This window comes from Heterocephalus glaber, unplaced genomic scaffold (assembly GCF_053883595.1).
Source record: "Heterocephalus glaber isolate CG9 unplaced genomic scaffold, H.glaber_assembly_v1.0 deba00000621, whole genome shotgun sequence".
In the NCBI taxonomy this organism is placed as follows: domain Eukaryota; kingdom Metazoa; phylum Chordata; class Mammalia; order Rodentia; family Bathyergidae; genus Heterocephalus; species Heterocephalus glaber.
Genome location: NW_028258153.1, coordinates 29,028,641 through 29,046,211, shown reverse-complemented (window position 1 = coordinate 29,046,211; position 17,571 = coordinate 29,028,641). Strand labels below are relative to the sequence as shown.

At 47.4% G+C, this 17,571-nt stretch overlaps 1 protein-coding gene and 1 pseudogene across 6 annotated transcripts in view; one reads left to right on the top strand and one right to left on the bottom strand.

Moving 5' to 3' along the window:
- Dennd2a (DENN domain containing 2A) overlaps window positions 1–17,571 on the top strand; it is an 81,529-nt gene that overhangs the window by 11,309 nt on the left and 52,649 nt on the right. For all 6 annotated transcript variants that reach the window (XM_087206319.1, XM_021263698.2, XM_021263699.2 and 3 more), the window contains one exon: window positions 16,350–16,451. In XM_087206319.1, coding sequence (XP_087062445.1) covers window positions 16,381–16,451 — 71 coding nt within the window. In that variant the 5' untranslated portion in view covers window positions 16,350–16,380. Of the gene's footprint in view, window positions 1–16,349; window positions 16,452–17,571 lie in introns of those variants that run through there.
- LOC101701728 (centromere protein Q-like) lies at window positions 8,040–14,865 on the bottom strand (annotated as a pseudogene).

Here is a 17,571-nt window from a genome sequence, read left to right as displayed (position 1 = left end):
CTTCCAGTACCTGATCCAGTCAGAAGAAAGAGGAGTGGAAGAAACAGCAAGCAAGGACAAGAAGGAAGAGGAGGGTGAAGACAGCCCACCCTGCACCCAGAACTGTGACAAGATGGTCTTGGGCCTCCTGTGGCGCCTGCAGCCTGACTTCAAGGAAATCACAGAGCAGCAAAACATGGTCACTCCCTGCAGCTACAGATGCCTGGACTGAGGACGGAAACAGTTTGGGGAGGCTGTCCACCGTTAGAGAAGGCAGGCTGATGACTGGCCTCCCGCCAGGCCTGGCGGCTTCCGAACTCAAATCAAGACTGTGGGCCCAGGTAGGGGGTTATGAGCAGCTGGTGCTCAGGCTGATGGGGCAGAGTGTGGGGACTTCGGCTGGCTGTCAAGGGAGATTGCCGTGCTTATGTGTGCAACATGATATCACCTAGTCTTGGAGGAGCTCAAGGAGTCCCGGGAAGCCCTACATGGTGGTGCATGCCTGTAATACCAGCGCTCAGGAGGCTGAGGCAGGAGGAGTGCCATTAGTTCCAGGCCTGCCTGGGCTTCATAGTGTGTTCAAGGCCAGCCTGAATTACAAAAAATTTGAGCAAGAGCCTGTCTCAAAATAACAGTAACAGGGCCGGGGATTTAGCTCAGTGGTTCCGGCACCTGCCTTGCAAACGAAAGTTCCCAAGTTTGATCCCCGGTACCAAAAAAAAAAATGCCCTGGGATGATCTATGCAGAACCTCCTCTCTCCTTGCACTAGGACAGCAGAGACAACCCGACCCTCCTTTTACTGGGGCCTCCGGACTTGCCCTCCCTTTTTCCTTCCTCCTGTTGCAGTCCCTCCCTCCCTTTGGCTCCCCGGCACGAAAAAGATGGGCAGTAGTGCACACACTTTCTCTTCTTCCTCTGCTATTGGAACCCAGTGTCGTCTGTGTTCTGTTACTTGTGGGCACCGGAGGCTGAGATGCCACAAAGACAGGAAGGTTATTTTGGTTTGTGGTTCTTGACCAAGGTCGAGGGCCAACATCTGGTGGTGCCGGGTGTTGGTGGCAGAACCGCTCTCCAGCTAAGCTGTGCCTCGAGTGAGTGGATTAATCCCAATGACCTCTTTAAGATTCCCAGCTGGTTTCACCTCTTAATATTTTATGGGGGACAAAACTTACTCAAGCCATGGCACCAAGCTAGCCTTTAAGAGGCACCAAAGTCTACCTCTTTATTGCCATTTAGCTGACTGTGACTGTGTCTTATCTCTAGATTGAGGGCAGGGACCTTTCTTGCATCAATGTCCCTGACAGCGCTTCACACAGATGCTGTGTTCGGCATGTAGATTTTTTTTTTTCATACTGGAAATTGAACCTAGAGCCTTGTGCATGCACACTGATCTTATCTGCACCCCTTTTTTAAAAAATTTCATTTTGAGACAAGGTCTTGCTGAGTTGTTCAGGCTGGCCTTCAACATGCAATCCTCCTTCAGCCTCCCAGGTAGCTGGGATTCCAGGCATGCACCTCCACACCCAGCTTGTCAGTTAATTTCAGTTCCATCCATGCTGGGTAAACAGTGAGGAGGAGGGGAGCCAGGACAGCGTGAGTGACCCCAGGGTGGCTCCGCTCACACCAGCCTTGTGACCAGTGAGGCTGAGCTGGCGCTGTCCTGGGTGCCTCGCTCCTATTGCAGAGGGAAGGGGTCAGCTCCCCTAATAATTTCAGATTTCAAGCCCAACTTCTGCAGTGCCTTTGAGAGCAGTCACATGTTTGAGTTTGTTCTCTCAGTGCTTCGGCTCGAACCCATGACCTTGTGCGTGCTAGGCAAGCACTTGCCTGCGGAGCTACATCCTCAGCCTTTCTTTTTCTCCGCCCTTCTTTCCTTAAGAGTTTTACTACCTTGATCCGGGCTGGGTAAACAGACCTTCTGAGAAGCCCAGGACAGAGAATTACTATCAGCCAAGGTCCGTGCTACCCCTCCTGCTCATGTTCTTTGGCAGCCTAAGGTTTCCTGAGTGCTCTTCACGGACAAGCCCTGTGCTGAGCACTTCACAGGTGCAGCCTTGCGTCATCCTTTCCACTCATCACCCTCTCCCGGTGCTCACGAATGTGCTGCTGTGAACAACCAGAGAGTGGTGTCCAGGGTGTGCTGGGATTTGAACCCAGACTGGCTGGCGATGACCTCTGCTCTATTATGTTTCCTGCCCCTTCCTGGAGCCTGGGAGCAGCAGAGGAGCCTGGGCTCAGCTCAGCGCCGCCGTGGTGGGGATGGGTGATGACATCACCTGCCAAGCTTGCTGCCTTTTGTCCAAATGTGCTGGCTGGCCTGTAGCCAGGCCTGGAACCGGTGCTTGTGGAAAGAAAGAACAGAAGCCAGCAAAGAGGGTAGGGAGGAGTGAGGAGGACCGGAAGGGCCAAAGGAGGGAGCCAGGAGTCTGCAGGCTGCACAGCTGGAGTGCCAGGGGGCTTCCAGGAAGCACACTGCCCTGACCTTCAGGTGCAGTCCCTGCACTGCTGCTCAGCAGTGTGCGGTAGTATTCATCTCAGACTCTCAGATGCCCAGAGGCCTCAGATCACTCAAGGAGGCCCTGCCTCCCCTCCTCAGTATTACTGTTCCATGAGGTCAGGTTAATGTGAACATGAGGAAAGCCTGCAAGGGGAAAAGAAGTCACAAAATGGCAGCGTGAGGGCAGCCTCTGGGAGTGCAGAAGGCTGGCTGGGCAGTGCAGGGTGGGCAGGGACAGAGAGGAGGGCACAGAGGTTCTGGCTACCAGCTGCTTAGAATAAAATCAACTCTTCATGATTTGCCGAGTCCCTCCTGTGAATCCAGGAGCCAGGGCTGTGCCCTGTCCATTGGACACAGTTCCAGCTTCTGGACTCCTGAACCCTGTGACCTAGATTCGTTCAGCATCCATGAGGCTATGGGAAAAGTTGTTTTCATGTGTGTAAATGGGGCACTAGCAGGGTGAGTGTGACAATACTAGGTCATGTGAAATCTTTTGCAGCCAGGCATGGTGGCGCACACCTGTGATCCCAGCGCTCAGAAGGCTGAGGCAAGAGGATCACTAGGAGTTCAAGGTCAGCTTGGGCTACACAGTGAGTTCAAGGCCAGCCCAAACTACATAGCGAGACCCCGTCTCAAAAAACAAAACAAAAAATCCTTGCCTAGCAAATAGTACTCAAGACTGTTAGTTGTTCATTCATTATCACAGTTTAATTTGAGGTGTTGAAACATAAGTATGTGGAATCTTGTACAAAAATGTATGAATAACATCTGAAAGCAGCTATAGTAGAGATAACACGAGGTGGGCATAGTTAGATAATTGAGTGTACTTAAGTTACTAATCGCTGTTAAAATTCAGATGAGGAAGAACTTCCACTCGGGGTGGCTAGGATAGGTTTTATGGAAATGCTGAGATTTAAGCTAGACTTTGGGGAAATAGAATAACAAGGAAGGTGGGATCCCAACTGGAGAAGCGCGCGGACAGAAGCGTGGGGAACTTGAGGTCACCGAAGCTCTGGACTCTGCTAAAAGGACATTCTCGTCCTCGCGCCATGATAGGAACTTGGATGCATTTCCTATGTACATTTCAGCTGCAAAACTCGATCACCACGAGCGAGTCCATGAGAAGGCTGTGTCTGGTTTAACACGGCCCTGCCCCTCACCAGGTTTGTGTTCCCCTTGGCTGTAACTGCCTGAATCTGTTCTTTCTTCCTGTTTCTCTGGGTTTCGGTGCCCTCACCCTCACTTCTGTCTGTCTCCCTCTCAGGCAGTAGATCGCACCCCCTGTCACTGGGTCTCTTTTTCCTCCCTTGAGCAGAATAGATAGAAGCCCTGAACACTACCTGCATTTCCTTCTCCCTTTCTTTCTCTCTTTTTCCTTCTTTCTCTCTCCCTTTTCTTTTCTCTCTCTCTCTTTTTCTCTTTCTTTCAATAAAAAAGCAAACAGTAGTGGCCAATGCCTGTAATCCTAGCTAGCTGCTCAGAAGGATCAAAAATTCAAGGTTAAAGCCAGGAGTGGTGGCACACACCTGTAAACCCAGCACTCCAGAGGCTGAGGCAGGAGAATTGCAGTGAGTTCGAGGCCAGCCTGAACTACATAGCGAGACTCTGTCTCAAAAAAAAAAAAAAAAGTTCAAAGCTAGCACGGGCAGCTTAGTGAGACTACCTCAAGGCTGTATGTAACTCAGTGGCACAGCACTTGCCTGACGTTTGTGAGACCCAGAGTTCAATACACAGTACTCACAAAATAAATAAAATTAAAGGAAAAAGAAAGGGGCCGGGGATTTAGCTCAGTGGTTTTGCTGCCTCCTGCGCAAGCGCAAGGACCCGAGTTCAATCCCTGGTACCAAAAAAAAAAAAAAAGCCAAAAGAAAAAAAGGGGGAGACAAGGGGAGTATGGGGAGCGGCAGGAGGAGGGGGAAGGAGAAGGAAAGGAGAAGCATTGAGTAGGAGCCCATGGTTGATGTTACCTGGCTGTGCTGGGGCAAATCTTTTGTTTTTGTTTTTGCAGTGCTGGGACTGAAACCAGGGCCTCATGTATGTTAGGCAAGGGTTCTTACCAATGAGCTACATACCCAGCCATTAGTGTGTGTGTGTGTGTGTGTGTGTGTGTGTGTGTGTATGTTTGTATGAAGTTTGCAACATCCTAGTAACAAAGAGCATTTCTCACTTCTAAGACAAAACAAAAACACTAATCCTAGAAACCTCCCCGGGCTCCTTGGCTAATGAAGTGGGGAGGTCAGAAGACAGAGCAGTGGCATTACAGGGAAGCACGGTGCACTGTGTGCCTGGGGCCTCCCTGGCAGCTGCTGCATGGGGAGGATGGGGGGAGGCGGCTCAGCCCTGGACAGGCCGACATTCAGGGTTCTGCTCCTGCCTCTGCCAACTATGCAGCTGAGGCCAGGCGAGCCACTGAGCCTGGGCCGGTGTTGTCATTTCCAGCCCTGGCTTCCTGCCTGTCACTTTCCAATGTCATGTTTGGGATCATCTCCATGACAGAGGCCTTTCTAGCTTTACTTTATGTCTGTTGTTTGTTTTGTTTTTCTTCTTTTGCCTTTCCTCTTTGAATTTCCACCCTAGCTCGGGAGCACTAAGAAGCACTATCTTTTACAGGCCGGGTTCCCAGTGCTCCTCGAGGTCATGGGGACAGAGCTGCTGAGGCCAGGAGGAGGATGTGGCAGCTAGGTCAGCTGGGGCCAGCGTTGCTCCCAACAGGGTCCTGGGAGAAGGGGCGCAGCATTTCCTGGAGCTGGGCGACTCCCATAAATAGACAGAGGGATGGGAAAAGGATTCAGTCATCCCTTCCCTTCTGTCCACTCAGCGCTTCCTTCTGCTGGTCAGATGACTGCAGCCTATTGCAGATGGCTTTTGTTCACATGTATTCCTGCCAATGGGAGGTGGGGACATGGGTCTGCTTTCTCCTGTATTGTAGATTCAAAGGAAGAATGGGAAAAAGGCGCATGCCTTTCATTTGCTCATTTACCCACAGGAACTTCTCAATTCAACATAAGCCAGAGGTTTTTTGGTACTGGGGGATTGAACCCAGGTTCTTCACACTGAGCCCTTTTTCCTTCCTTCTTCCCCCTCCCCTCCCTCTCCTCTTTCTTTTCTTTTCTTTTCTTTTCTTGAGACAGGGTAATAGACCCTGTCTATGGCTGGCTAGGCTAGGTTAGGCCGTCCTGGAACGTGAGATCCTCCTGCCTCGGCCTACCAAGTTGCTGGAATGACACATCTGTACTATCATGTGGAGTTTTTCAGTGGGGTTTTATTGGGAAAGAAGGAAACTGCACACCTTGGTACCATGGCCTAGTTAACTTTGCCTAAGGGGTCAGCATATCTTCCTGTTGTAAGACTTATAATGCCTTCCCACATCCTCAGAAAGGTTGTCCCTCATGACATCAGCCTTTACTTAGCCTTCAGATGTTCAGATGTTCTCAGTGCCTCCAGTGTCATCAAAAGTCTCCTCCTGGAGGAAAAGGCCTTCTTGAGATTTGATCTTGTGACCTCAATAGTGTAGAAAAAGCAAATCACACCAACTGCCGGGGCAGGCTGGAGGCAAACCGAATGAGGCTTCAGTTTCCTTAGGAGCCAGTGTTGCTCAGCTTCAGTCATAAGGATGCAGATTTGTATTCAAATCAGGGACACACACACAGCCTTCCTTTTTCATCTTGGCAAAGAAGTTGGGCACAGACTGAATGTGACACTAAGTGTTAGCAAAGTTTCTTTAGGGTTGTTTTTTTTTTAAGTACGAAGAAAATTAAGGAACCCATGGGCCAGGATGCAGCCTTGACTGCCTTGATCAAGGGAGCGTAGAGCCATCTTGCCCCTGGCATTGTTCTTGTCCCCCACTGCTGGGCTCTCTGCTTCTTGGACTAAGATGAAAAATGGGTGCCTCTTTTGTAGCACAGTGTTTCCAGTTCTGGCAGGAAGCTATGGCAGGAGTGGAATCTGATTGGCCGGACATGAGGCAGCCCTCCCTTAAAGCCAATCAGCTGTGGCATGGGTGAGCTTTCCTTTCCCGGGAAAGCTCCACTTTGTGTGGTCTGTGCCCACCACCTGTGCTTTGTTTCTCAAATTATTTTGCATCCATTTGTCTTAACCTCTGTACTCACAGGAATCCTAGTCCTAAGGTTCACTTACTAAATACTTTGACATAAAATACAAATTGCTGGGCCAGGGATTTAGCTCAGTGGTTTCACCACCTGCTGTGCAAGCGCAAGGACCCGAGTTTGATCCCCGGTACTAAAAAAAAAAATTGCTGCTGGGGATTTAGCTCTGTGGTGCTGCTGCTTGCCTTATAAGCACAAGGTCCTCAGTTTGAGCCCCAGTACCAAAAAAAAAAAAAAAAAATCTCCAAAATACAAATTGCTTATGAAGGAGATAATGGTGTTGTAGCAAGGGCTTTGGGGCTAGGCACAGGTCTTCTTAATGCTCAGTGATATTTTTTTTTATATTGCAACTATTTTATTCTACAAATATCTTACAAATGATGTTTGATGTTTTTAATAATGTATTTATACATAAAAGCTTATCATCATACATTCTAATTGGCTATGAGCCACTTTGTCTGGCTTAGCATATAATCCCCTTCCTGCTGCTGAAATTTAGGGTACAAGAATCTGCCTATCTTGCTGCTGTCTGAGAGACACATTTTGGTAATCCCAAATTTGTTGGGCTTTTTTTTGGTTTTGTTTTGAGACAGGGTCTCGTTATGTAGTTCAGGCTGGTCTTGAACTCACTAGGTAGCCCAGGCTGGCCTTGAACTTGCAGAGATCCTCTTGCCTCAGCCTCCCAAGTGCTGGGATTACAGGCATGCACCACCATGCCCAGCTGTCTGCTTTCTTTGGTCTCTCAGTACTTTCTACCTTTGGTGACTGGTTCTCACGCACTGGGACTTCTCAAAACAGTTTTTTTTTTTGGTTGTTTGGTTTTAAAGGAATAAATGCGCTTAGATTCCTTTTTAGTAATTTTCTTAAGAGCATGCTTTAATGACAGTAGAAAATAAATATTTAAAACAAGCAAAATAAAAACTTAATGCCAACTTCAAAGTTGAAGGAACCTGGAAAACTAACTATTGAATAAGATTAGGGAGTTAGGTAAGGGTAAGGGCACTTGGGGATTTCTCAAGCTCTGGGAAAGCAGACAGAAAATGCAAGCTCTCAGCTACAGAATGAGTGATGGCAAACACTCTCGTGTTTATGCTGTAAGCACTGCACATGGGCACGTCACACACACAATGTCACAGTGTCACAACTCCACTGTGCCAACACAGGTGAGCTGCCAATAGCCGTCACAAACTATCGGAGCATAGCTATTTCTGCCTTATGTTTTAGGCAAATAACTGTGGTACAGCAATATAAATATTGATTTTCTAGATTTCATTAACTGCTAAAAAGTTTTCAGAACTACGTTACATGCTAATGATAGGCCTACACAGGCCAATTTTAAAGCGCGTATTAGAGGATAATAAATCCTATAGAGGCTTCAGCCTCTGTAACATCATAGGTTAACAGTTTCACAAATTTATAAACATTAAATCAATAGGAAACAATATTTTAAAATTCTCTAAGAGGCATTTAGTTTCTTATAGGCTTCTTTGATGAACACCAACATGTTCTTCATCTGGGATGAATTATGAAGAACACCCAAGTCTTTTAGAAGAACATTCTGGTTTGGAATTAGCTTCAAAACTTCTTTCTGCACTGTGGATGCTTTCAGACTGTGCTGAGAAAGCTCTGGGAGAGAAAGTATGTTACGTCAATCCAGTTGAAGCATCTCTTTTGCCTTTTCCTCCTCTTCCTCCATCTCATGTGCCAGAATTTCAATTTTGTTATTTAGACTGAATAGTCCCAGTCACTGACTCCGCAGTCTGTACTATTTTATCTATTTCTTCCTGCAGTAATGCCAGACCTTCTTTATTATCTCTGTCTTGTGTTCTTTCCATTTTCAGTAGACTTGTCACATTAGTTAAATATTTCAGCTTTTGAGGAGGGGCTTTCAGGGTTTCACACCGTTGTAGCAACCTTTTCTTCAGGCAGTTGAGATGATACTGAACTTGTTCTTTTTCTTTACTATTATTACTCAAGATCGCTATTATTACTGCTTCCATCATAGTTTGCAAATGCTCCCTCACACTCTTTTTTTTTTTTTTTGTGGTACCAGGGATCAGACTCAGGTCCTTGTGCTTTTGAGGCAGGCAGCGGAACCACTGAGCTAAATCCCCGGCCCTCCCTCACACTCTTTGAAAGAGGTTGCCAGGTTTTTCTCTTTTTGGATGCTATCTTTATCTGCTTTAGATTAATATGATTTGTTTGTCCTTCAGAAGACATGTGCTTTGGATGATCTTTACTTCTTTTTATTGTGCTTCTCCCCTCTTTCTCTGACAACTCTACTTCTTCATCATCAATTTTTCTTTTTTTTTTGGTACCAGGGATCGAACTCAGGTCCTTGTGCTTGTGAGGCAGGCACCAGAACCACTGAGCTAAATCCCCAACCCTTCATCAATTTTTCTTTTTGAATTTTTTTTAATTGTTGAGACTTTTTCTTGGAAGCATTTGCTTTACCAAGCATCTTGGTCTAAACAGTCCAATTATGATGCTTTAAAAAAATTCGACTGAATCCTCTTGAATGTGTCTGAAAACCACACTTTCAGTGATATTATTTATTAGCCATGTTCCTCAGTTTCTTCTTTTGGAAAGAGAGGTTAACTTCCTGTTATGTGCCCAGTATGCTGTGTTAGATGCCAGGTGCTGGGTAGATGCCTGCCTGCCTTTTTTTTCTAACCACTTTATTGAGTTGTAATTCATACACAGTAAAAATTCATCCATTCAAAGTGTACAGTTTGGGGCTGGGGATTTAGCTCAGTGGTTCTGCTGCCTGCCTCATAAGCGCAAGGACCTGGGTTTGATTTCCGGTACCAAAAATAAAAATTAAATTAAAAAAAAAAGTGTACAATTTGGAGAGCACTTGCCTGTAATCCCAGCACTTGAGAGGCTGAGGCAGGAGGCTTGCCATGAGTTTGAGGCCAGCCTGAGCTGCATAGTGAGTTCAACGACAGCCTAAACTACATAATGAGACCCTACCTCAAAACAAACAAAACAAAATGTACAATTTAATGTCTTATTGTATTCATAAACTTGTGCAGCCAACACAGTTTTAGAACATTTTTTCACCCCATAAAAGAAACTTGTGGGGCCGGGGATTTAGCTGAGTGGTTTCACTGCCTGCTGCGCAAGCGCAAGGACCTAAATTTGATCCCTGGTACTAAAAAAATAAAAAAATAAAAGAAACTTGTGTCCTTTACCTCTTAGGCATTCCTAGCCCCCTTAGACCCTAAGTGGTCACTAAGTTACTTTTTTTTTTTTTTTTGCTGCTAATTTACTTCTTGTCTGGCCTATTTGAAATGTTTCATATAAATGGAATCATAGTATTGTTGAGAATACGCCCCAGACTCAGTTTGTCAGTTCAGATAATAAAACACCCAGACACCAAGAAATCTCAACAAGACTTTTTACTTCTGCAGAAGGGTGTGAGCACACTATCATGAGGTAGCAGGAGGTAGCAGGAGTAGAGACGCTGCAGCAGGCTCCTTTTATTTCCTAAGGCATGAGAAGCAGCTGACCTTCTCCCCATTGGCTGCTTTGAAGGAGCACCATTTATCCTGATTGGCTAGTTTAAGCAGGCTAGGGGAGGGTAGGATGGGGGTATGGGGAACTGAAGTTATCTTTGGTGGTCAGTCCTGTTCTTGGAGTCTAAGGTGAGCAGACATTTCTTAAAACTCTGGTATAAGGAGTACGGAAGAACAATCTAGGGTAGACTAGAGTTTAAGATGGAGGCACTCCTGTTTATATCCTTTGATAGAAAAGACCTTGTTTCGTACAATATGTGAATTGTTTTGATTGGCTTCAGTTTGTTTATTGTAATGTTTTGTTTGTTTGTTTGGTACCGGTGATGGAACTCAGGACCTTGTGCTTTTGAGGCAGGCACGGTGCCACTGAGCTCAATCTCAGGCCCATGTTTATTGTAATGTTTTCAAGGTTCATCCATGTTGTAGCATGCACCTATACTTCCCATCTTTCATGGCTGAATAATATTCCATTGTATGGATATACCACATTTTATTTATCTATTCTTCAGTTAATAGGCATTTGGGGTTTTTTTTCTTGCTTGCTTTATGGCCATTTCATATAATTCTGCTATGAATGCTCCTATAGAAGAATATATGTGGACATAGATCTTTATTTCTCTTGGGAGATGCATTATTTCTATACTTGTCCTTGATGCAGTGCCTGACAGATTGTAACAGAATCAATTTTCTTACCCTGCCCCTCCCAGAAGTTATGAATGAAAGTTATTTCGCACTTGCTGCCCTTAGAAGAAAGTCAACTGCCCAAAAAAGTCTGACCCCTATTGGTCGGATTCTGAGGTTACTGTCCCAAGGCAGTCCTGGCATTGCTAAGTGGAAAGTTGCTGTGTCAGGTGAAAAAGAGGCAATGATCCTGGCTGATTGGAAGTGGAAAGAAAGAAGATATCAAGGTTTGAGAGGTGAAAGGTGTAGAATAGACAGATGAGGATTTGATTCCCAATTCTACCGTGGTAATGGTGCTTGATCTGATGCTTGATCTTCTGGCCTTTAAAGTAAGGAAACAATAACTACATTTGGGAAATGGGGAAATGTCAGGCTCCTCAGGGCTGCTGTTAACCCCTCAGCTTCAGCCCCTTTGAGAAACTGCTTCTCAAGGCCAGGGATGTAGCTCAGTGATACCATACCTGCCTGGCAAGCTCAAGGTCCTGAGTTTGATCCCTAGTACTGGAAAAGCAAACAAGAAAAGGTGTATCTTTGCTCTAGGATTTACCATGTAAAAGTTCAGTTGTGTACTTGGATCTCTGTCTTAACTTTCTCTTCTGTTCCACTGCTCTGTTTATTCTTGTGGCCATGAGTTTGAGGCCAGCCTGGGGTACATAGTGAGTTCAAGGCCAGCCTGAACTTCATAGTGAGACCCTGTCTCAAAACAAATACCCCCAAAAAAATATATATGTAAAAATTAAGGCTTTACTCCTCCTAGTTTGGTGACCTGAATACACAAGAGAGACAAGAGGAAGTACACTTCTTTTACTTTTTTGGCAGTGCTGGCAATTGAACCCAGGGTCACATATACTTTGCAAACATTCTACCACTGAGCTACAGCACTGGACTTTGTTTTATTTAATTTTGTTTTTTTGGAGGGGGTACAAGGAATTGAAGCCAGAGAAGAGCTGGGTATGGTGGTACACACCTGTGGTCCCAGCACTTGGGAGGCTGAGGCAGGAGGATCACCATGAGTCCAAGGCCAAGCTGGGCTACATAGTGAGTTCAGGGCCAGCCTGAACTACAGAGTGAGACCCTGTCTCAAGAAAAGAAAGAATGAATGAAACCTGAGAAGACTAAGCTACATCCCAGCCCTTTCACTAAGTTACTGAGGTTGGCCTCAAATTTCAATCCTCCTGCTTCATTCAGCCTCCCCAGTACCTGGGACTATCAGCATGTGCCACATACTCACTTTGGTTTTTATTTGTTTGTGTCTTTTAATGAAAAATGCTGGGCTGGGGATGCAGCTCAGTGGCAGAGTATATACTTAGCATGCATACACAGAAGAAATTTTATTTGAATTCAGCTTAAACTATTCTATTTATTTATTTATTTTTATTGTGCTGGGGATTGAACACAGGGCCTTCGTGCTAAGCTACATCCCCTGCAGTCTTTATTTTTTATTTTGAGACAGGGTCTTGGTAAGTCTCCACGTTGCCCAGACTGGGCTTGTACTTGTGATCTTTCTGCCTCCACCTCCCAGAGTGCTGGAATTATAGCCACCATCACTGGCTTCTTAACCATATTTTAGCAATATTAGCATATTTCATAACTTTTGCAATTAGAGAGGGGACCCCAGTATTCCAAGTCTTAACCGGTGGGACTGAGTGCCCAACCCCCCCACATACATAGTTTAGTGTTCACAGGCAAGAGGCTGCTACAGTGCATTTGTTTTTACCCCTGACCCAGGGTGAGCCCAGCGGCAGCACTTGGGGAAGTATCTTCACACTGCCAATGAATGAGGAAGAAAACACGATTTGCAAATATTAAGTGACAAATGTGTTCGCAGTGCCACTAAGGTGGCCAGGTACATCTCTACAAGGACGAGCACTCTGCGGCCATGAGAAAGTCCTTCCTGAGCTTAGAAAAGCAAGAACTAGGCGACTGTCGCTGCCTCTGGCCTCGGAAGTGTGGGCCAGTCTGCACGCTCAGGCTGCAGGGCTTGGCTATCGAAAGTGCTGTCCTAATGACAGGAAGTCCTAACAGTCCAGGGTTACTTTCGGGAAGGGTCACAGAGCACCATCGTAGAGCACTTGCCTGTTTAGCGATCCAGCCCTTTCCACCCTCCTGCCCCACAAACCACTGATCTGCCACCTGTCACCGTGTACCTGTCTGTCCTGGGCACTTCACAGCCATGGATCCCAGGAGTACAGAACATGGTTGGGCTGTCTGGCTTCTGTGTTTTAGTACATTGTCATGGTTCCTCCACAGTTGGTCAGATTCATTGTATACATAGACCCCTGTGGTCAGCTAATGAATATTTCCTCAGGGCATTTTTTACATAAAACCCTGTTTGTTAGTCCAGCATGATGGTGCACGCCTGTCATCCCAGCTCTTGGGAGGCTGAGGCAGAAGGATTTCTGCTACATTGAGCTCAAGGCCAGGCTGAATACATAGGGAGACCCTGTCTCAGAAAAAAAAAAAAACCCAAAAGACATTTCCCAGCATTCAGTATTTGCCTGAGCAAAAAGACAATCAGGATTAGATTATAGACTTGACTGATAAATAATAGGCTATAGATGTTAGAATTTTTAGGATTTTGAAAATATTTTTTCTTCAGTTTGTAAAACAGTTTCAAAAGTTCACAGAAATCTTCAAATGTACAAACAATATACAAACTCTCACATCAGTCCTGCAGCCTCAAAAAATTACATGCTATTTTAAGTCTGATTATTAGTAATAATTAAGCCCATCTGGTTAGTGGGCAGTTCTGTTTTTGTGGAAAGCAATTGAGTGGGAAAATGTGTTATTACTATTCATTGTTTCATTACCCCTCTTGGTAAACAGTCTGAATCACAAGGCCAAATTACCAAGAAAGAAATAAAGAACTCTGGGTCGTACAGAAACCATCTAAGGCCTTTGATTTACCATATTTAAATGTCGATTCCAGAGCGGCCCCTACATCAGAAGGTGTCCAGGAATCTACATGTCAGGGTTTATAAAATGACAGTAAAGTTTATCCCGGTATTTTAAGGCACAGAGCCTTCCCAACAAGCAAATTATGTTAAGCTTGTCACCTCATTAATGCTTTTTAATCATCAGAGGCAAAACTGGAAAGGACAGATTTTAATGGGAGCAGCCTTTCTCATACATCAGTGAATTCAGAAGTGCTGGTGGTTGAACACTCTGTCCCCTCACTTCCAGCTTGTTTTGTTTTGGAGACAGGGTCTCACTATGTAGTTCAGGCTGGCCTCAAACTCACAGCGATCCTACTGCCTCAGCTTCCTGAGTGTGGGAATTACTGGTATGCACCACCATGTTGGCTTACTTCTAGTTCCTCCATCCCCTCACTTCTGGCTTTTGAAGCCCAGTGGAGCCTCCTCTCGAAAGTGGCATTGGCTGTTTCTCTGGAGCCCGTGACTCTAGTTCTGAAAGTCGTTGTCCACTGGGTGGGCGGCAAGGTGGCTTGTCGCCATCTTGGAGGGCGAGCAGGTGTGATGTCATCTTCAAAGTCTGCGTGCGTCTCTGTGCATGAGACCCAGGGGCTCTGTCCTTTCAGGGAAAGCCAGGCTTCCTGAGACCCGGGGGCGGGGGCTGAGGAGGGCTGTCGGGGGACCGGGGAGGGAGCAAGGTTCCAGGCTGAGTCTGAGTGCTCTTCCTGATGGTGGAGACCAAACCTCCCACCATCCGCACACAGCTGACACCTTGTCCTCAAGCCCATGGAGTCGCTGGCCGCAGGGAACAGGCTGCCCGGAGTGTAGACAGCGCAGCACTGGGCCGGGGCGGGAATGGCTGCGCCCCTGATGTCCTGCATGGCCCCCTGCCAGACGAGGACAGAAGGGCAGTGTCTGTGGACCCAACCACATGGACAGGCCCCAGAGGCTCAGCTGAGCCAGCATTATGAGAGGGACTAGGAGCTCCTTCCTGTCCCCAGCGGGCTCGGTGCTCCCCATCTGGATGGAGCCCGGGCTGGCTGCTCCCAAGATCTCCCTGTGCAGCCTGTGCTGACTTGTGGGGGAGAAGACGGCCTGGTCCGTTGGTGCCGAGCTGCGTCCCCCTCCCAAGCCCTCCAGGCACTTGGCCCGACATCGTCCTGCCCGACATCGTCCTTGTTTGTTCAGCCCATGTCCTCTGCCTCCCTCTTCTGAGTGTGTAGCCTTGGTTGCTGCCGTTCTCCACCCCTTCCTGCCTCTCTGTTCCCGAGTTACAAGGAAGTCTCAAAGACCAGCCTTTTGATTTCCTGGAGGCTCAGGTCCTCAGGCCAGGATATTGGCAGCCACCCGGTCACCTGACAGGTGAACATCTGGAAGAGGGGGTAGGAACCTTGGATTTTTTTTTTTTTTAAGACAAAGTCTCACTACATAGCCTAGGCTGGCCTTGAACTTTCGGTGATCCTCCTGCCTCAGCCTCCTGAGTGCTGCAATTACAGGCATGTACCACCACACAGAGCTTGAACTCATGCACTTTAACCAGGCCCGTCAGCTCCTGGGATGCCAGGCCTGGATATTAGAAAGCTGCTAGGTCAGAGGCCGGCGATGCTTCCTTGACATCCACAGTCTCTGTTGTTTCTCAGGCTTGAGGAACTCAGGTATTCCTGGGGTTGCCAGTGCATCTCCTAGTTGTCTGTAGAGCAGAGAGACGCCCAGTGACTGGGCCTTTCCTCCTCCTTGGTTGGGAGCTGCTGGGAGACGCCCTATCTCAGGCTACACCTCAGGCCCTGCGGAGATGCCTCCGCCTCGCTGAGGGCTTGCTTTCTTGTTCCTAAGAAAGGAAGAGCTGCCCTCTTCTTTGGGGACTGCTGGCTCATCACAGTGGTTCTTAGAGAGTCGGAAACAGGGCTAGGGTGGGTTCTAACCATGTTTGGCTTTGTGTGGTCTTGGTGGCCCCCACGTATTCTTGGTTTTGCTTTCATGGTTTCAGTTAACCACAGTCTGAAAGTGCAGTACAGGAAATAGGATACTTTCAGAGAGAGAGAGATTGCATTCATTGAACTGCTTTTATAGCATATTGTTACAACTGTTTTATCATTAGTCATTGTTCATCTCTTACTGGGCCTAATGTATAAGTTAAACTTCATCAAGCTGGGCATGGTGGTGCACACCTGTCAACTCAAGGATGAGGCAGGAGGATCGCTGCGAGTTCTAGGCCAGCTTGGGCTACATAGCGAGACCCTGTCTCAAAAAACCAAAAAAGGGCCTGGGATTTAGCACAGTGGCTCTGCCGCCTGCCTCACAAGTGCAAGGTCCCAAAGTCGATCCTCAGTACCCAAAAAAACCCCATTTCATCATAGGTACATAGGTATATAAAAAAAACTCTACACAGAATCAGTTCCATCTGTGGTTTCAGGCACTCAGGGGGTCCTGGGGAACATGGATGGGGGAAGCTGCTGTGTTTCCTTACCATTGTTGGTGACCTTGGCTAAAAACATCAAAGAGGCTGGGGGTCTGGAGCACTGAAGGCCCTCCCGGGCAGTGCCTTCCCACCCCACCTCCTTCTGGGGGGATCTGTCAGAATAAATGGTGTGGCTTGGGCTCCCCAGGAGGGAGGCCTGGCTGGCATGGCTCACCCATGTCCATCCTTGTCCCCAGGCCACCTGGAGCTCCTCGTGGTGTTGACACGATGACCGTGTACAGGCCGGCAGAGGGCACCCACAGCCAGACTAGAGGCCTGAGCTACGGATCGGCTGACAGGTAAGACCTCATCCCTGAGGACCGAGAGACTGAAGTGGCTTCTGAGTCTCCTTCTTCTCTCCAGTGCCTCCTCTCCTCCTAACTCCACTTCTTTCGGCTCTAGAGGGGTTCTTCTTTTTTGTTTTGTTTTTTTGGTACCGAGGATCGAAGGGGTTGTTCTTTTTTGTTTGTTGTTTTTAGAGGCAAAGTCTCACTATGTGGTTCAAGCTGACCTTGAACTCACTATGTAGTCCAGGCTGGCCTTTATCTCACACAATCCTCCTGCCTCAGCCTCCCAAGTTCTGGGATGACAGGCATGCGCCTGGTGAGGAGGGGTCATTCCAATGAGCCTCCCGTAAATCATCTCCCTGCGATGCTCTCACCTAAGACTCAAGGCCAAGGTGGTAAAGAGAAGGCCTAGCTGGTGCCCAGTGTGTTGTCATGACCGAGGCCATGTCCCCACTATGCCTTCCAGCCGGGCTTTGTATTTCACGTGTCCCTGAGCCCGACCCTTCTGCAGGCCATATCACTGTGCACAGTCAGCCCTCTGGCTCTTCTACCACAGAGCTGACCGAAGCTCTGCACCCACTGGAACCTTCGGGGTGGTGGAATTGTGGGATCAGGAATTCCGAGACCTTCTGAGCACAGCAGCCACATGGAAACACGCTGTGTCCCTGGCGACACCCAAAACCATTCCACCCCCTCCCATCTCTCGCCTGAGCTCAGTAAATGCAGTGTGTTCTTCCTTCCTTCCAGCAAACCATCATTCATTCTGCCTCAGTTTCGATGAAGTCAACCCAGGTGTTTGGGCTCTGGGGTGTGAGCTAGCTGCTGTCTGTCGATAGAAAGGGTTGCAGTGTAGGCTACGAGTCGGACACGCTGTGTATTTCAACTCATCCACTTACCCACAGACTGCATGCTTATTGTCTCCCTGCTATGTACCAGTATCAGCAAGCAAGATCACTTCAGCCTCTGCACGCAGAAGGTTCCAGTTTAGAGGACATGAGAGGGTTCTTGTAAGAAAGAAGAAAGGGGGCCGGGGATTTAGCTCAGTGGTTTCGCCGCCTGCTGCTCAAGCGCAAGGACCTGAGTTCGATCCCCAGTACCAAAAAAAAAAAAAAGAAAAGAAAGAAGAAAGGGG